Here is a 27,166-nt window from a genome sequence, read left to right as displayed (position 1 = left end):
TAGGGTAGAAGCTACAACTGACTCATTCCTGCCGGGATTCCTGGCAAAATGCAAATCCCCTTGCCCTCCCACCTCCCAACACTTCACAGAGTAAGACTTTGCATTTCTAAAAGGGGGCTGGGAGCTGCGTTCTTATATCAGCTTATTGATGGTAGCCACTGTTTGCAGAGGGAGAGGCACCAGCAGACAGACAGGTGGTGTGCTCCATACATGTCTGGGATCTGGACACCAGTTTAGCAAGAATTACCAGAAGAAGAATCCCAAAGGGGTAAGCATACTGCTTTAATTATCTATTTACTGTATTTATAACCCATTTTTCAACATAGGTTCACAAGGCAGTGTACACAATAATAAACACACACACATCCAATTATGTCAACAAGTCTAAAAATATTCCATGTCAACAAGTGTAAAACTAATTAAAATAGTAAAAAAGAAGCAGCAGCAGCAGCAAGAAAACAATCTTAGTCTGTAGCAGGTAGAAGTCAAAAAGGAGTCAGGGCACCTTGGAGGCTAGGGCCCAGTTTTACACATTGCAACATGACTGCTACCTCCTGCCCCACATGGCTGACCCGCTGCTGTAGAGCTAATGCTCCACGTCATGCAGGATGCCCCCACTGCATGGTGCTTCCCAGGTTGGCAGCCATGGCCCGATGGAGGTGTAGCACCAGCATGGCAACAGATCCTGCGATCCAGGCTGCTCACACTTTACTGAATGGACAAGCAGGGCTGACCACAGAGGGAGAAGCAATCAGGCCCCAAAGCGAATGTGTAAATTGGGCCTAAGTGGTTTAGTATAGCAGGAGCCACTCAAGTAATGTATCTCTTATTCAGTGCACTTGGGGAAGTATTGTAGTTCAGTGGTAAAGAACCTGCTTTGCATACAAAAGGTTCTGACTTCAACTCCCAGCATCTCCAGATAGTGCAGGGAAAAAACCCTGTCTGAAACTCTGTAAAGCTGCTGTCAGTCAGTGTGGACCAGGGATGGGGAGCCAGGTGCCCACCAAATGTTGCTGGGCTACAGCACCCATCATCCTTCATCACTGGCTATGCTGGCTGGGGCTGATGGATTTTGGAGTCTGACAACATCTGGAGGGCTACAGGTTCCCCACCCTTGGTGTAGGCAATATTGAGCTAGAGGGACCAAAGCTCTGACCTTGTATAAGGCAGCTTCCTATCTTCTCAATTGTTTAGCACAAATTTCTGTGGATAGTGTTCTAGCTCTCCGGATACTTGGCCTGCTGTATGTGTTTTATATTATTATTTCTTCATTATTTTTATATTTAGCTCTGATCTTATTTACTTGGCTTCTATACAATATATCTTACTCCATGTGCATATATGCCTACTAAACCCATGGCAAATTTGTCCGCTTGGTGAAGTAAGCACTTGCCTATGAAAGTGCATGTCGCAGCAATTACGCTGGCAGTAATACTCCACCAGGCGTTCAAAGGGGAAGGGTCTAAGGCTCTGGATGTTGCCAAATGTTACTTTGGAGAATGGTACCGCTGGTATTAAGAGAGCAGAATTTGGCCCATGTGGATGGCTGTGCTCTTTGGAACTAGAGCTTTTCCCATACTTGGGGTTGGATCCAGATCCATCGTTCTGCCAGCTGAAGGATACCACTGGTGGAATGGGACTTCCACATCCCTCCTCCCCCATGCAGTGGTCCGCACACCCTCCAAATCTGCCCTGGAGGTGTGGGGGACCCTCTGGAACAGATCTGAGGCACATGGGAGGCTGCAGGGGGCAGAATGGGATGCAAAAGTCCCGTTCCACAAGCAATATCCTTCCACTGGTGGAATGACGAATATGGAGTCAACCCCAGGCATTTAGTGTAAAATCGCCATGCCTCATTCACTTGCATTTTACAAATGGCTCACACAACACCATCATCCATTTGTAATCCACAGCTGTTTTCCCAGTACTTATTCTCTCTTTTTTCTTATTGCAAGAAGTCCGACTTTTTTAGAAGGATGGAAGCTTAGTGCGGTCTCCACAAGTGTGGATGCGCGTAGCGCTACTCCTTTGTCTCTGTAAAGATGTTTTAACATTGGCAATTACATATCAGGCAAATGAACTTATCACTGCTCAGCACACATTTACTATAAACTTTGCGGGAGGTACCATTATATAACCCTGTTAATTTTTTAATGATCCTGTAACACTAAAGTGCTTCTTCAGCTATTTGTTTGACATATTAAAATATTAGCAAAGTACTGCTTAAATGAAAAAGCATCATAGCGCTACAGCACTAATAAAGGGGGAAAAAACCCTTTGGGTCACCGCAACTTTAGCAATATGTTTTTTCCTAATGAAATATTTCCAATCTAGTTTTTTTTCCTGCAAATAAAACATTTCCAATCTACACTTCCAAAACAAATGTAACACACTTTGTTTCTTGATATCTCATGGGTAGCAGTGACTAAACACACTTAAAGGAATACATGCACTAAATAAGTTGATGTTCCTTTTTAAGGGATTGCTCAGATTTCCCCACCCACCCACCCACCCAAACAGCCATTCAGGTGAATTGGTCTTTTCACTTCCCCACCCACAGCAGTTACATCATGCTCACTGTTGTGGATGGAACATAGGGGTTAAACATAGAGAAGTGCAATATCTTCAGTAGTATAGGAAGTCAACTGCAATTCCACTTGTAGGTTACAGTAGAAGAGCAATGCTTTATTAGTGTTGGGAGACACCCATCTGGAAGCAGCCTGAAGCCAGGTCTTGATGCGATAAAAATAAAAGTGATGTGGACGGTCCTATAACAGATAAAAAGAATTTACTGCATGGCTGCAATTATGCACCACAAATTGTGTAAACTGACTTCCAACAAGGTATTGAGAGCATGCTGTTAAAACTGAGCTATAATTTATAACTTCTAGGCAACACTGGTGGGCTGATAAACTCTTAAGAGTGGAAGAACATCTCCTGAAAGCATCAAGAACAAACGGCAAGACCTTTCTAGAGGCCAAGGAAAATTGCTGTTTCCACTTTCACTACCCCTTCCTAGCCCTATAGGATGCACCCTGGGTACTTGTAAGCCTCCAGACATGGAGGCTTATGAGTATCCAATGCAGAGTGGGAGGCACCTCATGCCTCCCACTCTGAATTTTAGTTAGACAGGTAATTTCGCCCATCTAGTGGAGGCTTTGGGGATGGGAGGAGGCTGGGGCAACCACAAGATTCATCATATGGCTGCTGCCCCAGCCTCCTCCCCTCCCCGCCCCGGGAATGCCCCCTTTCCCTGTCTCCACGCTCTGTTTTGCAAGCACAGAGAGGTAGATGGCACAGTTCTCTTTGTGCTGGCTATGAGCAGGATGGGGGGGAACACAGTTTCCTGACGCTGTCTGGTGGGCATAGGATTGCTCTCTAAATCTCCAGTTCCCCTAGCTCAGCCTTCCCCAACTTGGGTCTCTTCAGATGTTGTTGGACTCCATCAGCTCAGCAAGCATGACCAATGGGTGGGATGATGGGAGTTGTAATCCAAACCATCTGGAGGGAGCCAAGTCAGGAAAGGCTTTCCTAGCTGCTGCCCACTGCTATCCTCTAAAGCTGGGGATCCTAAGCACACTTACAATACATTCCACTAATACCAACAGATGTTGCTTCCAGTACCAGAACTGATCCTGGTGGCCTTGCTCTGAGATGCAGGCAACCTGTGTCATTCTCAAATCTGGCTGCCCTTTGGAGGATTCTGGTTATGTGGACAGCTAGTTAAACCTGTCAGAAGGAGAAGGAATTCAGGAACTTGGGTGCCTTACAGGTGGGTGCTTGTTCATGGAAACAGATGAGCAAAAAGGGATAATCTCTTGTAAGTGGCTTTCAGCTAGAATCTTCCAAATGGTTGCATCTAATCATGAATTAAAGATAATCCAGGCTGGCATTCTATGAAATGGGGAAAAGGAAGCACAGAAAAGTAAAAAATAACAAAGGGTCTTGTGGCACCTTAAAGACTAACACATTTATTCTGGCAATAGCTTTCATGGACACAATCTACTTCATCAGATACATCTGATGAAGTGGCTAGGGTGCATGAAAGCTTATGGCAGAATTACTTGATTAGTTTTTAAGGTGCCATAAGATTCTTCATTGTTTTTGCTGTAACAGATTAACACGGCTACCCCTCTATAAACAGAGAAATCATTTGCCCAGGATCACATGGGACTGTGACAAATTGGTGCCAGAATTTGGATGAGGCTTTAACAATTTTGCCCTACAGCAGAGATGGGGAACGTGGGACTGCAGCTCCCATCAGCCCGCACCACTGGTTGATGGGAGTTGCCATCCAACAAGATCTGGGGGGACACATATTCCCCTCCACTGCCCTACAGCTTCTCTAAGTATCCCTTTGTTGAACCTCCCTCCCCAAGGCTCACGACAACAATGTATTTTGGGCTACTCAGCTGACAACACTCGCTCTCATCCCATGGCCTTGGGAAGCAACAAAATCGAAAAACAAAGAGGGAGCTCTTCAAGCCCTTGCCCAACAGTATGCTTTAGGGTCCATAAGAGAAGAAAAGAGGGATGCAACATAAATAAGCAAAGAAATCCACCCCCAAACCCAGAAAGATGTCCCCCAGCATCAACAACAGAAGGAGGGCTGCATAGCTTACTCTGTCTTAGTAATCTGACCCCGTAAAATAACTGAGCTAGGAGGAATGCAGGCCTCCCCAGCAACTGGCTATATTGTAAGGAGGCCCATCCCACACTAGAACCCCAGCAATAGATCCTGCTTCAGTCCCTGCAGTGGAAAATAGAACCCAAGAGTCCTAGCTCACAGCTCCTCCCACCCCCACACAGGAGTATTTGCATGCTGATCATCTTCTTTATCTTTCTCCCTTTGCAGCCCCTCCAAATTTCTACCCCAGCCTCAAGACCCCAAAGTCGCTGGGACCTTGTCTTTCCAGGATTCTTCCTCCATGTCAATCAAGCTCCTGATTCTATGCCATCAACCCCAGCTGAATAGGGAGGGAGAAAAAAGGTCCTGTTTATCCAGGCATCAGAAAAACTACTGGCAAACTAACATAAGGCTCCTTCAAGGCCCTTGTCAGACCAAGCTATTATCAAGTCTGTCTTTTCCTGGAGAGCATCACATTTTAGCCCTAACTTAATCCTCTCTAAATAGCTTCTGTACACACCCAAATAACTGCCTGGAGCCACTCAGGGGAGAGGAGGGAAAAGGAGGACTCTCTGTCTCTCTCAGTGTTTACAAACCATCCAACATCCACAGTGGAGCTCAGGTACCCGACAGATACCAAAGCGGTGAAGGAGAGAGATGCGTAGGGAGATATGGAAGCTGACAATCCAAATCCAGGGGGCATGGAGATGCTCGAGCCTTTTGCATGTTCAGGGGGCAGAAGCAGCAATGTAAAGAAAGCCATGATGGCCCCCCACCTGCCCCCAATCAGGTTACTGTCCTGCACAGCATACAGAGGGTCACGCTCTTGCACTCCACATTGTAACCATCACACCCACAAACATTCATGGTGATTAGAATTTGTCCTTCAGATTACCCTGAAGGAGTAGGAAATTGTGCTTTACAAATCTGTGGTTTTAGTGCAATCTCACAACATTTGCTATGATTTCCCCCAGATTGTTAGTTACGTGTTTTTAGCGCCTTTTTAGATTTCACACTAATCATTCTCCCTGCTCTATGTGCTGGTTTTAGGCTGGTGGGGAGGGGGCTGGACTAATTTCATGTTGCTTGCATTAATATTGCTTTGATGTTATGTTACTGTCTTTAATGTATATTACTATATTGTTTTTAATATATGTTTTGAGGTTACTACGACTATATGTTTTGTATTTTATGGATTCATAACGTTTACTAACTGCCCTGAGGAGTTGATGGGCAGTATAACAATGCTGAAAGTACATGAATGAATAGATACAGTCAGGGCCAGAAATATTGGAACAAGGATAGCTGTTTTGGCAGTTGGCCTCTGTACACCACCACATTGAAGTTGAAAGGAAACACACCCAGATGGGAGCGAAGTCAGGACTTTCAGCTGTAATTCAAGGGGTTTGACAAAAGTGGGGCACTAACCATTCAGGAAGGACAGCCAGTGGCATGCACACACACCCATCGTTGGGGGCTCATAAGTAATGGAACAAACCAACATCATTTCAAACTTAAGGATCGCCTTTAATATCTGGATGAAAATCCTTTGCAGTCAATGACTGCCTGAAGTCTGGAACCCATGGACATGACCAAATGCTGAGTTTCCTCCCTCGAGATGCTTTGCCAGGCCTTTACTGCAGCTGCCTTCAGCTGCTGCTTGTTCGTGGGTCTTTCTGCCTTCAGTCTTGTCTTCAGGAAGTGAAAAGCATGCTCTATTGGGTGGAGATCAAGTGACTGACTTGGCCATTGAAGAACATCCCACTTCTTTGCCTTGAAAAGCTCTTGGGTAGCTTTTGCTGTATGTTTTGGGTCATTATCCATCTGCAATATGAAGCGGCGTCCTATCAGTTTGGCAGCATTCGGCTGAATCTGAGCAGATAGTATAGCCCTATACACTTCAGAATTCATCCTGCTGCTTTTATCAGCAGTCAGGTCATCAATAAACACCAGTGACCCGGTTCCACTGGCAGCCATACATGCCCATGCCATAACACTGCCTCCACCATGTTTGACAGATGATGTGGTATGCTTTGGGTCATGAGATGTTCCTTTCCTTCTTCATACTTTTCTCTTCCCATCATTCTGGTACAAGTTGATCTTGGTTTCATCAGTCCAAAGAATCTTATTCCAGAACTGGGCAGGCTTTTTTAGGTGTTTGCTGGCAAAGGCTAATCTGGCCTGTCTGTTCTTGAGCGTTCCCAGTGGTTTGCACCTTGTTGTGAAGCCTCTGTATTTACATTCATAAAGCTATCTCTTGACTGTAGATGTTGACAATGACATGCCTACCTCCTCAACAGCATTCTTGACCTGGCTAGATGTTGTGAAAGGGTTCCTCTTCACCATGAGCAGAATTCTGCGGTCATCCACTTGAGTTGTCTTCCGTGGTCTGCCAGGCCTTTTGCTGTTGCTGAGCTTGCCAGTTAATTCCTTCTTTTTCAGGATGTTCCAAACTGTTGTGTTGGCCACTCCCACTGTTTTTGCTCTCTCTCTGATGGGTGTATTTTGTTTCCTCAGCCTAATGATGGCCTCCTTCACTCGCATGGACACCTCTTTGGACCTCATGTTGGGAGTTCCAGTGAACAGCTACCAAATGCAAATGTAACAGTCAGAACCACCTCCAGGCCTTTTATCTGCTTGACTGGTCATGGGGTGCCCAGGAAACAGGCCACTCCTGGCCATGCAGCTGCTTGTCAGCCATTCGTTCCATGACTTATGAGCCACCAATGATGGGTGTGTGTGCATGCCACTGGCTGTCCTTCCTGAATGGTTAGTGCCACACTTTTGTCAAACCCCTTGAATTACAGCTGAAAAGTCCTGACTTCGCTCCCATCTGGGAGTGTTTCCTTTCAACTTCAATGTGGAGGTGTACAGAGGCCAACTGCCAAAACAGTTATCCTTGTTCCAATGTTTCTGGTCCTGACTGTAAATAAATCCAAGCACAGTTTATTTTTTCATGCTCCCCTGGTCCAACCCAGGTTGTTTCCTCGCAGTTCAGCAAGGTGTCCCATGCCATCCCATACTACAGAACCTCAGGTATGGGGGCCAAATCTGGGCTAGACCCCAATGGCCACACCCTTTCTCCCAACCACTGATTGTTTGGTGGTTTCCCAGGTTTCCCCCCTTATTCTAAAAGACTGACATGCCTGTACTAAGGCTTTCAGTTACTGGCAATAAAAGCGTTGCTAAAATGTGCTGGTGTTTTTGGTCCCAACGCCTTTGCCTTTGGTCCTGCCCACCAATGGAATGCAGCCCCCGAGAGCTTCCGGACATGGAAGTTGGCCCTCGGCTTGCAAGAGGTTCATACGCATTTACATCACCACCATACTATAACTGCCAGTAACAGAGGCATAAAACAGTATGACAACCAATTAAGACATAGACTGTGGATGTTCTCAGAAACCCAACAATGGCCATTGGGCAATGGCAGGAGATGCTCAGTGATGGAGGTGGATGCATCTCCCATCAACCCCATAGACTGCCGATGGAGCAAACAAGGGGGCAGCATCCTCAGAATGTTTCACTTGCTAAGGCAAAGTCTCCAGCTCATCTCTACACAAAGGAGGCTCCAAATTACGTACTCTGAATACATGAAACAAAATGGCATGACTCTGCAATTAAAAAATTCTTGATTTGCATCTCTCTGCCTCAGTTCCCCATCTATATAAAACAGAAATTCGCACTGCGCAATAACTGCAGAGATGGCCACTAGTCCAGGTGGCTTTTTTTTTAAAGGGCTAGACAAATTCTATCATCCATTATTAGTTATGATAGCACAATGGAACCTCCATGTTCAGAGGCAGTATACCTTTGGATATCAGATACAGAGGATGGGCAAACAGGGAAAGGCTTCCCAGGGGCAGCTGGCTGACCACTGTTGGAAGAGGAATGCTGGACAAGACAGTCCGACCCAGCAAGATCATTCTTATATTATTGTTCCATGGACAAATCAGTCTGTATAAGTGTGCAATCCTACGCATGTTTAGACAGAAATAAACACTACAACGCCCAGCATTCCCCAGCCAGCCATGCTGGCTGGGGAATGCTGGGAGCTGCAGGACTTATTTCTGTCTAAACATGCGTAGGATTGCACCCTAAGTCATGTTGTATATTAGAAGTGACATATGTAATTGGTTTTCTTTACAAATGTAAATGGTAAAATAAAAGGTAAATGCATAAATGCTGATACTTTCTAACAAGGACAGGAGGAGATGAAGGACAACAGGAGAAAAGGGGCCTTCACTTAACAGCAAAGAACAGGAAACTGTGAGGGCTCAAGCTCAGCTTCTGTAAAGTATACGGCGCCTTCTTTTATTTTTCCTCAGAGGCGTCTGCCTTGAAACAAGCTGGAACTCTTGAGTTTTGTGAATAAATCATCACATCAAATATTGGCTTTTCAGTTGAATTTCCTTCAAGTCACTGGATTTCCATATTGGGGGCTTTGCATATGTTCACACTTTTCAGCCTAACTAGGAAAACTAGAGATGGGTGAATGTCTCAAGCTCGATTTCACTCAGGTTCTCATTTTTCCAATGGTAAATTTGTTCCATCCCAATTCTGCATTGGATCGCAATATTTTTTTTTAATCTGCAATACTTTGTAGGCATTCTTTAAAAATCTGCATTTTTGAATGCCTTTCCCCCAAATGTATATTGTGTGCACTTTTGTAAATGTACACATTTTTCCATGTTGCATTTTTGTGTACCTTTAAAAAAAATACACACTTTTGCACTTTTGTGAACTGCATCACAAACTTCGGAAATGTACAGATTTCACCTGCAAATTGCATTTCGGTTCATGTTTTGGTTTGGGAAGTGTGAATTTGGAATGTTTGCACTGAAATGTGAACCAAACGAATTTTTCACCAATCCCTAATGGAAACTAGAATGTTGGGGTGTTTTGTTTTTGTTTTTAAGAAACATTTTTAAAAAGGAAAGAAGGGAAAAGAAAACTGGATCCTTAGAAAGCCAGGATCAACACTGTACACAGCATGGACAGATCATACCAATAGCCCCAGGGCTCTGTGGATGTTAAAAGAAGGCCCTTCCCATGCTAAACCTTCAAATCGCCATCCTCTTCCTTTTGTCTTGATTCAGCCTTCACTACACTGGTGTCCTCCAGATGTGTTGGACTGCAACTCCCATCATTCCCAGCTAGCACAGGCAATTCCTTTGTACCAATTATACCACATGTGTCTTAAACCAGGTTCCAGGTGTTCCAAGTATCCATAGTAGAATATCCCTTGTTATTAAGAAGCCAGGATAGTCCTTCTGGGTCTGAGCTGGCCAGAGTTAATATTTTAAAGCTCTGGGATTTTACATATATGTTTCAATCAGTTTATGTGTATTTTAAATTATCACATGAGATATTGTTATGGGTTTGTAACTCATCCCAAATCACAGGGATGGTGCAGGCTAGACATGATTAAACAGGATTTAAAACAAAACACCAGAAACCCTTTAATTTATTCTTCTGGAAAATATCATGACATGCATGACCAAGGAATTAAAAATATAACTGGTGCTGTTACCTGAAAGCCAGCAATACCTATTCATATTCATGAGGCCTAAGAGAACAGTGATATGGGGGCCCAGCTGGGCATACATGCCCACATCTGCTAGTATCTAAGCTAAGAAATAAAATCAAAGTGACATCCAAGTCCCTTCTCCCAGTAGGCACTGGTCCAGAGGGTAGGGCAGCAGGAATGCCAGACCTGCATGGGATTCAAAGGAGAAGAGGAAGATTTTAAATCAGGAGTAGGCCACTTATGGCCCTTCAGATGTTCTGGCCTACAACTCCCATCATCCCTCACTATTGGCTATGTTGACTAGGGCTGATGGGGATTGTAGGCCAAAACATCTGGAGGGCCACAAGCTGCCCATCCCTGCTTGTGTTCTTAGAGTAGCTTTCACTGGGTGCGGACGAAGGCATTTTTCTATGCAAGCCAAGCCAAAATAAGTGTGGTCTTTGCCAAAGCAGGGGTTCCTCCATACAGACTGGTTTTAAAAACACATGCCAAGTTTGCAATCCTGAGTGTTGGTCAGAGCAGCCCTGTGTTCTTATCTGTTCTTGCAATCGACCCAGCAGCCTCTAAGCAGCCACAGAGGAGGCCAGCAAAAGAAAGGCATAGAATCCTGAACAGTCTCTTATAGTCAGCAGCAGCTGCTTAGCACTTTTAGCCCCACAAGTCTGGAAGACATTCCTCCCACCCTTTTGTTTCATCAGCTAGGAAGGCTACAAGCCCCCAGACCAACCCCAGCACAGTCAGAAGTGGTGGTCCATGGGCATTTGCTAACTCAGGGTCCCTGTTCCCTGCCCTTCCTTGAACACTGCCTAACCCAGGTTGAGGAGCAGGGGTTGTCGGAGGGCTTTAAAAGCCTAAATTGCTGAAATTGAGGAAATTCCTGCCCTTGCCTTGCCAGAGCTTCAGACAAGCCATTTATAACCAGCTGTAAAATGTTTGCAGCTGGGATGCTATATAAGCCATTTGTCTCAGCAACAGCATTCCTGATGGCAGAAAGCATGTCCCACACATGGAAATGCGCGCGCGCACACACACGCATGGCCAGTCCTACCATTAAGCAGAGGGAGGCAGCTGCCTCTGGTGGCAGATGCTGGTGGCAGAGGGGCAACCCCCACCCTTCTCCCTGACTCCCCTAAGGCAGCCTGTCATCTGCCCCCAAAGCTAGCCTGCTTCCCTCAGATGCAGCGGAGGAAGCTGTGCCATTACCAGCATTGAAATAAGATTTAACTGCCAGCCCAGTTGGATTCTATGGGTCAGATTCAGATGTAGTCATACCTAGAATAGACCCACTGAAATCATTGGGACCTGAGTTAGTCATGACTAATAGAAGTGCCACTGATTTCAATGGGTCTACTCTATGACTAAATCTGAATCCAACCCTCTATGTGGAATGGTGGGGAGCACCATCTTTGCCACAGGCAGTAAAGTGTCTTGGGGTAGCCCTGTATGCGTGTGCACACACACACAAATACACCCTATTAGACACACATCTTACCCAGTGCTCACATACCCTACACATGCCATACTCTACTCACATATTTAGCACCCCCACCCACAGAAACCCAGCATGCTCACTGCACTTACACATTAGTATATCCATAAGCGACACTAATGCACATCCATGTTCTCTTTCACCCGGTGTATAGACATCACATTTTTATGTAAACAATGCCACATTCACACATATTCAACTTTTTTTAGAACATACTGCACATATATATATCATGTGCAACCCACCATTGGTACATCAAAACCCTAACCTAAAGCGCACAAAACTCTCAAGCTTAGGATGAGTTTGGTTTGGTTTGGTTTGGCATCTTGAACAGCCTTTCAGGACTAGACTCTAGGTTTTTTTTAAATAAAAGAAAACAACATGAGGCTGAGGTTCTCAAGATACGGAAGAAAATCCTCACCTACTAGACATTTCTGTGCTTGGGCAGTAGAAACACAGAATCATGGAATATACGACACCTTACTTATACTTTTCTAGCAATGGGCACAGTCAAAACTAAAGTCTGGTGACTGGAAAGATCACTGGTCTAATTCAACAGCCAGTGGGCTGAATTCATGTTTTCAGTATGTAACGATCCCATCCCTTACAAGATCAGATTGGTGGATGAATCTGTTTTGTATTTATCTCCACCTTCCCTTACAAAAATGGGGCACGGTTCCAGTTAGATACAACAGGAACAGTTTCCAAACTCTGCTCAGCCACAAAGCTCAGAGTTGCCTTGGGCTGGTCATGCTCTTTAGGATAACCTACCTCTCAGGATTGTAGTGGAGAGAAATGAGATTTCCTATGAAACTCTAGAAAAATAATACAGAAATGACAAATAAGACAATTTCCTGCCACTGCAAGGGCCTCTATCATTGGTGCCAGACTAGTTTCATTGACTGGTATTACATTACTTTTATCTCATCTAGGGATTCAGATTTCACACAGAAGTAAGTTGTGCAAGAAGACTGGATGGCCAATCATGTGTGGCACTGGGGCAGTGTGTGCATGGCAGATTACATGGTCAGGAGAGGTCACTATATGGATACAGATGCTCACCTGCCCACATTTTCAGGCATGTTCTGCAACCAAAGCCTAGTTTTCCATGTGGGCCTCCATGCTTCACTGTAGGTGCTGAGACATAAAGCAGCCTTGTAAGTAATCCCAACAAAGTTATTAGCCCACAATGTGATTTTTACTCATTTGCCTGGAAACACATACCTATGTTAGTTATTTGCTGCACAGGAGGAAAAAAATAAAGGACCAAGCCTCTTCCAACATTCTTGGCGTGGTCGTTTGGAGGCAATTCTTATTTGCAAACCTGCAGAAAGTCCTCAATAGAAATGGAAAAATTTCAGAAAAAAGCAGGGGCGTAGCAAAAAAGGTGGGAAAAAGCATTTTTTCTAGTTTTTTCAGGAATTTTGGGAACATTTGAAAGAAAGAAAGATTATCCCCAATGTTTTGTTTTTTCCCCATTTCCAGCTCCCCAGACTTCACATCTATAATCTTCAGTACAGCACAAATGCAGAGCCCCCTCCCCCCTACTGTCACTTTCTCATTGTTCCCTGGATTCCTACTTCATTGGAGGGCGGGGGGAGATGGGGGAATCACTAATGCCAAGGCAGCTGAGACATAAAACAGAGATATGTTCATAAGAACCAAGGAAAATAAAAGGCTTGGTGCAGAGGGGACACCCCATCGCTCTCTCAGTTTCATAGCTGCTTCTGCAAAAAAGGCAGCATACACTGCTGGTTGAGAAGGGTGGCTATTGGTGACGCCAGGATGCATCAGCAAATGTACCAGATATCCAAATCAGAAGAGACAGCATGGTGCCATGCAAATAGTTTCAGCTGACTTGCAATCATCAGCAAAGCCTTTCCTACATGGGCCCATCCTCACCTTACCTTTATTTCCTCCACCACTCTCTATCCTCACTATTCCCTTTGCCAGTGCCTGACCCTTCCTGCCATCTTCACTTTGGCTCACCTAAAGTAGATTTATTAGCCCTCCCAGGGAGAGACTCCAGATCAGTTCTAGATCCTGAGAAGTTTCTGGCACACTGTTGGGTGCCAGATACTCAAATAGTAACAGTCACTGGTACAAGCCACCGGTAGGGATGAGTGGGAAATGAAGCACTGTGTTATTATAAGAAAGGCAAAACACACACACCAAAAAAACCCTATAATGTTTTGTTATAGGGCAGCATAGAAATATAAATAAATAAAGCCTCCTTCATTTTTAAGGGGAAAAAGATGCTGGGGCTGAAACCATACCCTATGACCTGGAAACCCTAATTCCAAATTGAGAAAAGGGTCTCTGGCAAGGGTTACTCCGTGGTGACGAAAATGCACCTCGCCTATGTCCAGGGGCACTCTATCACTTAACATATGTCAAGAGTTGAGCCTTGTCATTAAAAACTGGCCGCAGGTGGAGGCCTGGCTCCAATTCTGACCCAGAAGCCTCTTCCCCGGATAATCGAATTCCCCTGAAATGCCAATTGTTGAGATATTGCTATTATTTCCAAAGAGTTCTATGCAAGGATACTTCTCATTGTGCCTTTGTACCTTACACGAGCGCCCTTTTGGGAGGGGGGTTGAATCCTTCCAGGGGTTCAGTTACAGATCTGCAGGAAGCGTTTTGGTTTCTAGGCGCCTGCGAAAGAGTTAAAGTGCCACATTTCTAGCGAGCGCTTTGGCAGCCAGGCTGGGGTGGGGCCGCTCCAAATGAAATCGCTTTGAAAGGGAACGAGAGAGAGCGAGCTCCCATCGGACGGGGGGGGGGGGGGAGAGAGAGAGAGAGAGGAAGAACGGGACGTAAAACTGCATCCCCAGGTGCCCCCAAAGGTACTAGGAAGTATCTCCACCGCCGTGTCGTATGCTCCCCCCCTTCACGTGTGTGTGTGTGTGTGTGTGTGTGTAAATCAAAGACTTGTTCTTCTGCAAGTTGTAAACACTCGTGGTGGGTGCCAGCAAGCGGGGAAGGAAGGGAGGGAAGAGATTTGGCAGCTGCTCAAAGAGAAAAAGGGAACGCAGGACCCGCTGGGGACATCCTTGGGTGTCTGACAGATCTCTCCCACACCCCTTCTACTAGCAGATTCCTCCGGTGTGTATGAATATAAAGGTACAACATCGGCTCCCCATCGCCGGCTCCTCGATCTAATTGCATTTCGTGATGGACTACGGATAAAACTTCAAGCTGCCCCCGCCACACACAGACACACTCTTTTTTTTTTTAAGCAAGGAAGGGGAACAAAAGTTAAACTCAAGTTGACCACAAAGCCAATTATTGGGGGAATGCCTGCCCATCAAGTCCATGCCCCCCCCCCCGCTTTCTACCATTTCTGGACCACTCTATAAACCCTCCCCCCCGCCGTCGCCAAAGAAACTTCAAGGTTTCCCTCTCATCCTGTGTACATAATGTGCTTCCACATCAAGACAAAGAGCCGCCAAACAGAGGTATATCCCCCTGGTTCCCATGTAACTGAGGCACCGTAGATCCCTCCCCAGATCCGAAGACGGGCTACAAAATCGTCCAGATAGAAAAAGATCACGCACCCTTCACGGGGGGGGGGGGGGGAGAGAGAGACAGAGAGAGAGAGAGAGAAGAGGAGAAAAGAACGGCTATTTAGCATGGTCATATCCCACTGTCCCGTCCCCTCCCCCCCGTCCCCCGGCGCGCGCCTGCCCTCTTCTGCAACACCGGAGTTCCAAAGCAGGAAACAAAAAAGTTGGAAAATTGGAACTCGAACCAACCAATCAACTCCGCAAACATACCAAACAGCGCCCTCTAGGAGGATGCCCACGCCGATCCACTCGTGCTCAACGCCCACGCAAGGCTACAAAAAAATCCCCCAACCCCACCCACGTCAGCACCCGTAAGAAGCCGAAATCAAGTCATTCCTTCAGATGCGCCCACCACCCACCCATTACACTCTCCCTCCCTAGAAGAGCCACCCACCCAAAAGATCAAGCAGCCCGAGCCTGAATCGGCGCCGGTCACCTACACTGCAAGCTCGCCGGCTGAGGCCACCCGAAGGGATCCAAGCCCACGAAACACGGGCTGAGGCTCGACTTTCGCAGCATGCAAGCGCTCCGGTTGGTAACATCGTAGAGTTGCCGCGGCGCGACGGCGAACGCCTCCATGCAGTCGTACATCTCCCCCTCCGGAAAGAATCCGTTTGGAGTGGAAATGGACGAAGGAGAAGAAAAGTAATGATGGTAGTGGCGACGATGATGATAATAATGGTGCGTTTAGATTATGAAGATCCAGGAAGAGATGGAAATGTTCACCGTCTCCCTTTACAGCTTGGCTTGGCTGCGGTCACACGAGCGCGCATCACCTTCTCAACTCCACGCGTGTAAGGCGCGCGCCACAAGTGAAGTTGGGCGCTTCAAAGTCCAGGCGCTGCGATCACTTTTGACTGCCTGCTTAAGAGGCTACTACCTTGAGGAGAAAGCGGCTAAGGACTCCCAAGCTTTGTGGGCGTGGCTTGGCGCTGAAAGGGGCTGGGCCATGTGTGGGTGGGAAGGACACTCACGCACACGCATCTGAGTACACGCCGCCGCACAACAACGCGCTTCGAGGAGGACCAAGGAAACGCGCACACAAACACTGATTCGGCAAGCACGCAACGAGGAAATATAGACACACACGTAGGCAGGGTTATTCTTGGTTTTTCCCCCGCTCCTTCTGTTGCTTCTTTTTTCCCAAGCCCCACCCGCGAGGGCACTCAGAACACGGCAGCCGAAAGATTACGAAGTTTAGCAAATCGTACAGCCTACTTGTGCATGCTTACTCCAAAGCCAATTGAACGAAGTGGGGACTGAGGACCAAACCAGACATTATGTTAAATCTGTGTCTAGCAGCTACGTCTTTTAGTCATTTTTATTTTAGAGTAGGCGCAGGGGCCCAATCCGGATCTTTAAAGACCCCCTACCCCCCACCCCAACCAAGGCACCAATCCAGATAGGGGGTGTCCTGTGCCTATATATATATATATATATGTATATGTGTACGGAGCATTACATTTACAGTCATGTCCCTTTTGACCCTTAGCTCTGAGGTAACACTCATAGGCTCAAGTTGGGGGCCGTAGGGAGGGGCCATGGCTCAATGGTAGAGCACCTGCTTCGTGTGCAGAAAGTCCCATGTTCAATCCTTGGTGTCTCCAGGTTGTTGTTGTTCAGTCGTTCAGTTGTGTCCGACTCTTCGTGACCCCATGGACCATAGCACGCCAGGCCCTCCTGTCCTACGCTCTCTCCCGGAGCGTACTCAAGTTCATATTCATTGCATCGGTGATGCTATCTAGCCATCTCATCCTCTGCTGACCCCCTTCTCCTTTTGCCTTCAGTCTTTCCCAGCATCAGGGTCTTTTCCAGAGAGTTTTCGCATTAGGTGGCCAAAATATTTGAGCTTCAGCTTCAGTATCTGTCCTTCCAATGAGCACTCAGGGTTGATTTCCTTTAGGATGGACTGACTTGACCTCCTTGCAGTCCAGGGGACTCGTAAGAGTCTTCTCCAGCACCACAGTTCGAAAGCATCAATTCTTCGGCGCTCAGCCTTCTTTAGAGTCCAGCTCTCACAGCCATACATTACTACTGGGAAAACCATAGCTTTGATTAGACGGACCTTTGTCGGCAAGGTGATGTCTCTGCTTCTTACTATGCTGTCTAGGTTTGCCATAGCTTTCCTCCCAAGGAGCAAGCGTCTTTTAATTTCATGGCTACAGTCACCGTCTGCGGTGATCTTGGAAGCCCAAGAAAGTAAAATCTGTCACTGCTTCCATTTCTTCCCCTTCTGTATGCCAGGAAGTGATAGGGCCAGATGCCATGATCTTCGTTTTTTTAATGTTGAATTTCAAACCAGCTTTTGCACTCTCCTCTTTCACCCTCAACAAGAGGCTCTTTAGATCCTCTTCGCTTTCTGCCATTAGGGTGGTATCGTCTGCATATCGGAGGTTGTTGATAATTCTCCCAGCAATCTTAATTCCGACCTGTGATTCATCCAACCCGGCATTTCTCATGATGTACTCTGCATATAAGTTAAATAAGCAGGGTGACAATATGCAGCCTTGTCGTACTCTTTTCCCAATTTTGAACCACTCGGTTGTTCCATGTGTGGTTCTTACTGTTGCTTCTTGACCCTCGTACAGGTTTCTCAGGAGACAGGTAAGGTGGTCTGGTACTCCCATCACTTTAAGAATTTGCCACAGTTTGTTGTGATCCACACAATCAAAGGCTTTAGCGTAGTCAATGAAGCAGAAATAGACGTTTTTCTGGAATTCTCTTGCTTTCTCCGTGATGCAGCGAATGTTGGCGATTTGATCTCTAGTTCCTCTGCCTCTTTGCTGGCAAAGAGACTGGCAAAAGGATGGACATCCATTCCTCCTCCTCTCCCGTCCCCCTGCATTGACTTGTAAGCTTATAGCTGAAGGGAGGGTGCTTTCTAACTAGCAGTTCACCAACTGTGAATATGGACATGCACAGTCACTGTTCTAGGTTACTATGTACAGCATGGATACAGCAGGTAGGGCTGGAAAACCCAGGAGAGCTGCTGCCAGTCAGTGTTGGCAATACTAGACTAGATGGACCACTCAGAATAAACACAGCTTCATATGTGCATTTCATAAAGTGCAATTTCATTTGCAAAACTATGCACCTATGATCCATGCTGTACATATTAACCTAGAACAGTGACTGTGCATGTCCATATTCACAGTTGGTGAACTGCTAGTTAGAAAGCACCCTCCCTTCAGCTATAAGCTTACAAGTCAATGCAGGGGGACGGGAGAGAAGGAGGAATGGATGTCCATCCTTTTGCCAGTCTTTGATCATCTTGATCGGAAGACTATGGCAGGGTTCTCAAAAGGCATTGGGAAATAATGCCTTTTGATGTGTACTCACAAGGTTACTTGACAAAGTCTAGCACAATCCTAAATGGGAATGGGGTCGCAGAGTGGAAGGTTGCCCACCTCTGCCAAAGCTGCCCCCCCCGCCCCCGCACCCTTTGGTTCCAGTGGTGGAGAACATCCAGGCCATCAGGTTTTGGAGGACCCTTGGACAAGACACCCTGCATGGGCCCCTCCCTCAGTGAGTCTATCTTCTCACCCCAATTGCCACCGGCTGCTCTTGCTCCTCAACCACTTTTTCATCATTGCTACCACTCGCTGGCTTGACAGGCAGGGTGCCAGGGAGCAAGGGGGCTGTGGCATCTCCTGCCCCTCCTTCTCACCACCACCATTGTCAGGCCCAGTGCAAGAAGCAGAGAGGAGAAGCAACTCCAGGGGGCTCTGGGGTGGATAACCCCTCTGTTGACGGAGCTCCTCTCTGCAAGCAGGGAGGCACCTCAGACAGCTGTCTGAGTGGGTTAGGATTGCTCTGCCTATCATTACACCTTTGTGGTCCACTCAGAGATCCCCCAGCAGATCAGTTCCTCCACAGCCAACTTAAGTGAAAGCAGTTGCAGACCAGAGCAAATGCTCACTTTCTTTACAGTGCTCAGGTTTATGGTCTCTCACTTTCTGTTTCTCTCCCACACGTATGTTCAAACCCCACTTTCAGCTGCTTTGTAGTGGTGCAGTAACCATGGGTAAAGCTGCAAGCCGGGCACTCTCGGCAGGCAGGGCAATCAGGCAACCACTTTACCACATGCAAAACTCAGCTTGGATCAGTTTAGTCCACAAGGCCAGCAGCTTGATCTGCAGACATCAGCAGATGAAACTTCTCACAGCACGGAGACAAACATGATTGCCTATTAATTCCTGCAGATCAAACCGCTGTTAAAAGGCACCACTGGTCAAAATTTCCAGAGGGGTAGCTGTGTTACGTCCATTACAGCAAAAACAGCAACGAGTCCTGTGACACCTTAAAGATGAACAAATGTATTGTGACATAAGATTACATGTACTACGGTCCACTTCATCAGATCCATGATCAGAAACTGGTGACCCTATTGCAAGGGTGGGGAACTTGCGGGCCTCCAGATGTTGTTGGATCGCAACTCCCATCAGCCGTCACTGCTGGCTAGGGATGATAGGGGTTGCAGTCTGACAACATCTGGAGGCCCACAGGTTCCTCACCCCTACTGGTCACTGGGAAGTGGTTCTTACATGCCACAGAACAAACCTGCCCTCAAACAAAATCTCTCTCTCTCTGCACCACAATACGATAATGCTGTTCAGCTAAATCTTATATATGGTATGCTAACTCTTGAATTGCAAAGCTTCTCAGCTGACAAAAAGGAACAAATTAATCCAAGGACACTTGATATTAGTTAGAATTATGGCCTTGCTAAAATAAGGTGGACCAGTAGTAAATAGTTCGACACTGACCAAAAAGTAGGAAGAAAAGGTGAATTTAATCTTAAATATACTCAGAGTATCCCACTCTCTGTCTCAGTCACATACACAGCCTTAACCTCTCCCTCTTTCTCCCCCCACCCCGCACAAACCACATAACTTTATCTTAACGCCTCCTCCCAGAGGCCTTTCAGCTCTCAAACTACAACTGCAGCCATCAGGAAAATATGCTTGGCCATCTGCGTGGCCTATAAATCCCTCTCCCTACCACACACCAGAATCAGTCAAGGATGGACTGGCTATCAACTGGACTGGGTCAGAGCCCAATGGCTTACTGTCCACAGTGCTGACATGAGCCACCAACCACATACTGTTGGGCAAGAAAGTTTATTCTGTTCCAAGGGCTCAACAGCAAAGGAATAACAATGCCAAAAAAGGACCCCAGGAAATTCCACCTGTTGACTCTGGTCCACAAAAGCTGATACCACAATAAATAAAATAAGCTCATACCTCTTCATGGGGGGGGGGGGGTCTGTTAGAGACTAATAGAACTCCCTCTCTGGAAGTTGCCAGCTGTTCAGTGATCTCTTCCAAATCTGGCCAGAAAGCCTGGCCCTCAAGTGGTGACCTGTTCCTCAAGGTCTGGCAAGGCAGCCCATCTGGGTTCAAACTCTAGGCCAGGGGTCCCCAACTGTTTGAGGTTGGTGGGCACATTTGAAATGTTGAGTGTTGTGGACATTCTCACAAAATGGCTACCATGGGGGCAGGGGCTTGCTCATTCATAAAATGACTACCATGGTGGGCATGACTGGTCGCAAAACACCATTTCCCAGAAGGAAAATTGATGAGACTAAAAGAAAAGTAACTTAGCCAAGAACCTAAGTACAAAGCAAGATGGGGTCTGAGCTCCAAATCATAAAACCAATCTGTTCAACTCAGATGAAAATGGTGCTGGACGGCAGCGCTTTGCTTTGCAGCATGGCAACCTCCCAGTTGGTTCTTAAAAAAAAAAAATCTTAAGAAATAAAATTAAATTTGGGAGATGTGGGAAGCCTGCTGGGCATCAAGAGAGGTGTCCACAGGCACATTGATGTCCACAGCTCTAGGTAGGAGACCCTAGTTCTAAGCACTTAAATTTTAAAAAAAAATTAAATGAGCATGAGCATGGTTGTCTTCTGGCTTCTTCAGTTAGCAGCCAGGATCAATGTAGCACTTGCCCCGTAAGAACAGAATCGGCTGTTGGTCCAGCAGCATCTGGTGCTGTGTCCATGGCAATGCCATAGACCGTGGACCACAACAGACTCTGGCCCCATGCAATTAAGAGCCAGTTTGCCTTTCAAACTGAGTGAAATGGTGAGGCTGGTTCAGCAAAATGAACTAAGGATGCAACCCTATGCATGCTTAGACAGAAAAAAAGTCCTACTACTCCCAGCATTCCCCAGCCAGCACACTGGCTAGGGAATGCTGGGAGTTGTCGGGCTTTCTTCTGTCTAAGCATGCATAGGATTGCACCCTAACTTTGTCTACTTGGCCCATTATGGCTGAGCTGTGCCATCAGTGACTTGGTGGTGCCTGGCTTCTCCCCAGAGGCTGGGCAATCTCTCTCTCTCTCTCTCTCTCTCTCTCTCTCTCTCTCTCTCACACACACACACACACTCACTCACACACACACTCACTCACACACAGAGGCACACACAGCTGATAGGCCTTTTTAGCCCTCCTCTCTGCCCTGTCCCCTGCTCCCACTATCTGGGCCAACACATACACACTTGCTAGTTGTGTTGGACAAGGCCTACATTTGCACCGCCCTCAGTCCTGGCTGAGCTACCCTGTCTCTCCACCCTCCTCCCCCAAAAACCCTCCAGCTGAGCCAAACCTCATTCCTCCATCCCTTGTGGACTGGGGACAAACCAACATTAGCTTTTCCCACTGGTTAAGCTGGGCTTCCCCCTCACTAGCTAGGCCTGACTCTCTCTCTGCTGGTTGGGCTAGGCTCCCTGCCAGTAGCTGGCCAGGCCAGGCCAGGCCATTCCACCCCCCCACCCCCCACCCCCAGCCTCTCCCTTTCCTTCCAGCGCAAAGGCAGAGCAAGCAGCCAGCAGCATGAACTCTGCAAGAACCCCCTTTGGGTGCAGTAACCTCCGCATGACCCAGCTCCATGGCAGACCTTCCCTTCCCTTCCCTTCCCTGCCTGCAGCACAGCAGCCAAACCAGACCCTTGCTCCCTCTCCTTCCTCCGGCTCAGTTTTTCCAGAGCCTTCTTGTGCCCCACCGCTTTCAGAAAGAGGCTTGCAGACATCAACCATCATAGCCCCAGAGAATCCATCCACCCGCTCTCCATCAGGTTGGCAACTGGCCGGTTTTAGGCTGGTATTTTTAACTCCTCTTTTGAACCCTGACTTCAAACTGGGATTTTAAAACAAGCGGGTGTTTTGTTTTAAAACTTAGCCGAATCAGCAAAACAGCCTCAGATCTGCATGCGCTTAAACTCATTAACATAAACAAATGAGCAGAGAATTCTTCCCTGAGCAGATTCCCACCCACCCCTCTCACCAATGCTCTCTGCCAGTTTGTGGGAGCAGAGAGAGGGAAATGGGGAGAGGGAAGGATCTATGTAGCCCCAAATACCCCCAAAGCAAAGGTTCCAGCAGAACCTAAAGGCAGTTTTAATTTGCAAACCACACCATGCAGGGACAGAGACAGAAAACACTGGATTTGCTGAAAGACAGATCAAGTCCCGCAGCTAGCTCATACCACACCAGGACAAGATCAACTTGAGGTTTTTCGGGGTGGAGGAAGGAAGCCCCAGTCCTTGTGCCCTGTCCCATACATTTCCTGTAACTAACTTCTAGAGTTGCGAGGAGTCCATTCCACTAAATCACAGTCCTTTCAAGTACAGTCAAGGCCTAAAACCCCATTCCACCACCCTCATCCCATCCCCCAGTACCAATGCTGCATGTTAGCATTCACAAGAGCTCATTTTTAATTCCAGATTAAATAATCCAAACTATCCGCCTCTTCTAATTTTGTCCTCACAATTCTTACAGCAAAGTTTTAGAAGAACAAAACCCACTCCGCATACAAATAACAACCCACCCTTCATAACCACTGTGTAGTGATGCAGGCGGAAGGGGAGTTTATGATTAAAAATGGGACTGATCTGCATTTTATCACTTTGTGAGTGCAAACTCAGAGAACTTCTGCCACACACACAGGGGCTGCTCCTTGTCCCTTTTCCCTCTGCCCTCCCCCCAAACTTCCCAAGCCTAGACTGATACATGATTCTACCCTGCAGCTGCTCCCCTTTTTCCTGCCTTGTGGCTTGTCCTTGCCTGACTGGGACTCTGGCCCACAAGGGATTCTTTCCTGCATCTCTCTCGCTTGCACTGGCGGGATCTGAAAGGTCCCAATTAGCCTGACCCGCCTGCCTGCTAATTCAAACCAGAAGCTGTTCTGCACAGGCTTGTGGTGCACAGTGCGCACAGGCATTCGCTCACTTGCTCTCCCCTCATTGTCCCCACAGCCAGGCAGTCCTGTTGGTAACAGGAGAGGGACAGGGTAAGGAAGGGCGGGATGGACAGGAAGCATCTCGTTCTAGTGCCTAGTCTGAATGTCCTCATGAACCTCACAACATCCTTGCTGCTGCTTCAAGAAGCCCATATTGGGGGAAGTGATGGGGGCTCCAACTCTGCATCACGAAACAGACAAAGGAGTATGTTTTCCAGGGAAGGGGGAGTCTCTGCAAACGCTCTCTCACCACCTTTGTCACCTTTTTCATCATTGCTACCATGTGCTTGCTTGCTAGGCAGAGAGCCAGTTAGCAAAGCAGGCAGTGGCATCTCCTGCTCCTCCTTCTCACATCCACCACTGATTGGAGCTGAGCAAGAGGCAGGTGAACAAGCAGGTTGCAATGGTGAAAAGGAGGAGCAACTCCAGGGGGCAGTTGTCTAGGCCCTGCTGGGGTGTGGGCTCTTGGCAGGTGCCCAGCTATGCCTACCCTTGACACCAGCCCTGGCTGCAAATCATCATCATCATCATCAATAATAATAATAATAATAATAATAATAATAATATAATACCATTGAACAGGTTTGAAATATTGCTAAGCGGATAGTGAGCATATCAAAATCTACAGCACTTCAACGTATACGGGTATGTGAACCAGCAAGAGGCTTAATTGCAATCTTGTTATAATGACCTAGGAACCCAAGATTGCACGTCTACATTTCAGAGGAAGAGCTTTGCCTGTGTTAGTCTGTAGCAGCAAAAAATGCTAGGGTGCCTGGGAGACTAACAGTGCCATCCTATACATTTCTATTCAAAAGCAAGTCTCATTTAGTTCAATGGGGCTTATTCTCAGGTAGGCGGATATAGGATTGCAGCATAGCAGTGATTGTGGCAATAGCCTAGTTCAGCCTTCCCTAACCTGGTGCCCTACAGATGTTTTGGATGTCAATTCCTATCAGCCCTGGCCAACATGGTCAATGATCAGGAATGCTGAGATTTGTAGTCCAAAACATTTGGAGGGCACCAGTTTGGGGAAGGCTGGCCTACTTCATTAGATGCACGAAGTGAACATATGAAGCTCCTCAGACCAGGAGTCCCTCTAGTCCTGTGCAGTCTACTCAGTCTGGCCGTGGCGTTCCACATTCTCAGGCAGAGATCCTTCTTGGTCCTGCTGAGATCCTTTAACTCAGGGGTAAGGAACCTCTTTCAGCCTGAGGGCCAAATTCCATTTTGGAGACGCTCTCAGGGGCTGCAATTCAGTGGTGGGTGGGGCTGAAGGCACAAGGGGAGGGGGCAAAGACAAAAGGGGTGGGGACAAACTTCAAAAAATAGCAGCATAGTGTAGCTTAAAGCTCTTATTGCCAATCACTAAGCCTTAGGAGAGGCATTTCAGCCTTTTAGCATGGGGGATAATAGCACGAAAGCCGAACTCTGGGGAGGAGCAGACTAGAGCAGAAGCAGCACTATCAGACACAAAATCAGAGGTCAGCAGCTCAATCCACCAGAGAATTACAGAACACCTGCTTTGCATGCACAAGGCTCCTGGGTTCAATCCCTGGCATCTCCAGGTAGAGCTAGGAAAGAATCCTGCCTGAAACCCTGGAGAGCCGCTGCTGCCGGTCAGTGTTGACAATACTGGGCTAGGTGGATCCATGGTCTGTCTCAGTATAAGGCAGCTTCCTATGGCCCCCCATGTTCACGCAGACACCAGAGAGCCTGCCAAGAAACCCCACAGCAGCAAAGGAGCAGCTAGGTGTGAGGCCACAGCAAGGCCCCTTTAAGGAATTATACCCCTCCAAGGGCTCAGTTCAGCTCTGGAAATTGTTGGAGCAAGTTGGTCTGCCTTGGAGTTACTGGGTTTCTCTAGCTCTGCTATCCTTTGCCAGTTCTCTTACCAGTCCTCCAGCTGCTAATTTCTTCTGTCTGCTTGTGCATCTCCAGCTGGCCTGCAGCAGGCTCAATCCCACCCCTACATGCTTCCAGTGCCCAGACAGGACAGATCTCATGTACTGGATTTATTCCTAACTACTGAAGCTTGCTGGCCAATAGCATCCATCTAGCTGGCACAGAACTGCCTGGCTGACTTGAGAATGAAGCCTTACCATTTCCTTCGGGTGACCTTTGACGTTCTGCAAACCATAAAGACTATGGGGCGAGAGAGCGAGTGACAAGAAAGTGCACTTTCTGGGTTGCAGAGAAATGTTTATTCCTTTTGCAGCTAGTATTTCAAAATGTGCTTTGCTGAGTCACCCCATCTGGCCCCACAGAAGCGGCTGGCTCCCCACTATACCACAATCCCTGTCGTTCCCTTTGCTGCCCAATGGGATGCAGAGTTACGCGCCTAATCCCATTGAAATCAATGGACGTCGGTGCATCTCATTTTGTTTAGGCTCAAGGGCTGTTAATGCAAAACCAAGAGCCCTAGTTTTGCTTCCCTCTCTTGCTGGGACCACTGGGGAGGAGTTTGGGATTTGGGCGACTTGAGAGCTCCCTGGGTCTGCTTTGGGATGCTGCAGCAAGACACTTTATTCCAAGCCATTTTTAGGAGTATTTAAAACAGCCTTCTCCAATCTAGCGCCGTCTAGAAAGTGTTGTGCCACAACTCCCATCATCCCCAGCCAGCATGCTGTCTGGGGATGGTGGGAGTTGCAGTCCAACACAGCTAGAGGGCATCAGGTTGGGGAAGGCCGATTTAAAACTTTCCTCCTTGATAAAGGGTTTTTCAAAACACCACATGGCGGTCTTTTTGGTTTTGGTGTCTTTTTCCACATCTGTAACTGATCTTGTTTCTACATCCCTTGCTGCCTTGTATCCTGCCCTGTCACACTTTACAGGCAGTAGCACATCATGCACTTCTGTGAAGCAGAGTTATTCATGTTTGTGCAACAATGTTAACTAAATGACATCCACTCTGCCTAGGAGCTCATTGTACCCAGGGCTTTTCTGGGGGTGGGATGGGGGGAAGAGGGACAGACCTTCTAGCCCCCCCCCCTCCAAAACTCCAACACATCTTTCTAGCAAAAAAAGATTGCACGAGCCCTGTTAAGTGAAGCCAGGAAGTTCCAATTGTGGGAACTGGTCCTGGGCACAAAAAGTCTTCGGTTCCCATCAGAGGAGAGGCTGACGACTGTTTCCTGTTGCTGCAATGTTGACAGCTTCCTCTGCCGGCCCCGGGCTGTGGGGCTATAGGTCTGGGCACTCTGAAGTCCCTGGCATCACTCTCTAGAAGACACCTGGTGGCAGCCAATACATTTGCTGGCTGTAAGGGCGTTATGATTACAGCTGAATCTATGCACAGTTATACCATTATCATACTGTTATCATAACTATTGGTACACATGACTCCAATGGGCACCAATAGTTATGATAACCTTCCCCTCTCTGCCTGATGGAGGAAAGTGCACAGACACACCCATCAGTAAGAATGGCCAGAACATTTAAGCTGAACAGCCACACTCAAACTACTTTACATGGACAAGAGCCACACTTCCTGCTGCCACTTGTCCTCAACAGTTCCCCCACACACACACAACACACGACTCTGGCATCATCCTCCAGTTCTCAGTTAACCAGCCGCTCCTTTTCTCTGGTCCTCCAACATAGCACACAGTCCTCAGTGACTCTACTCTGAAGCTCTGCAGACTGTCGCTGCCTTCAACATCTCCTCCTCTCAGCTCCCTCACAGGGGGGGCAAACAAGAAGAAAGACTTTGAACGG

General features: G+C 47.3%; 1 protein-coding gene across 2 annotated transcripts in view; it reads right to left on the bottom strand.

Moving 5' to 3' along the window:
• Positions 1-27,166, bottom strand: part of RARG (retinoic acid receptor gamma) — a 138,328-nt gene that overhangs the window by 34,833 nt on the left and 76,329 nt on the right. Inside the window, exon 1 of one of the 2 annotated variants that reach the window (XM_084836676.1) lies at positions 15,650-16,092. The exons of the other annotated variant lie outside the window; for it this stretch is intronic. Within the exon in view, the coding sequence (XP_084692802.1) occupies positions 15,650-15,800 (151 nt within the window). The 5' untranslated portion in view covers positions 15,801-16,092. Of the gene's footprint in view, positions 1-15,649; positions 16,093-27,166 lie in introns of those variants that run through there. 2 annotated transcript variants of the gene reach the window in all.

This window comes from Heloderma suspectum, chromosome 2 (genome assembly GCF_057233095.1).
Source record: "Heloderma suspectum isolate Gila_16-S chromosome 2, 16-S_ref, whole genome shotgun sequence".
Lineage (NCBI taxonomy): Eukaryota > Metazoa > Chordata > Lepidosauria > Squamata > Helodermatidae > Heloderma > Heloderma suspectum.
The sequence above is the reverse complement of the archived record's forward strand: the minus strand, read 5'-3'. Positions and strand labels throughout refer to the sequence as shown.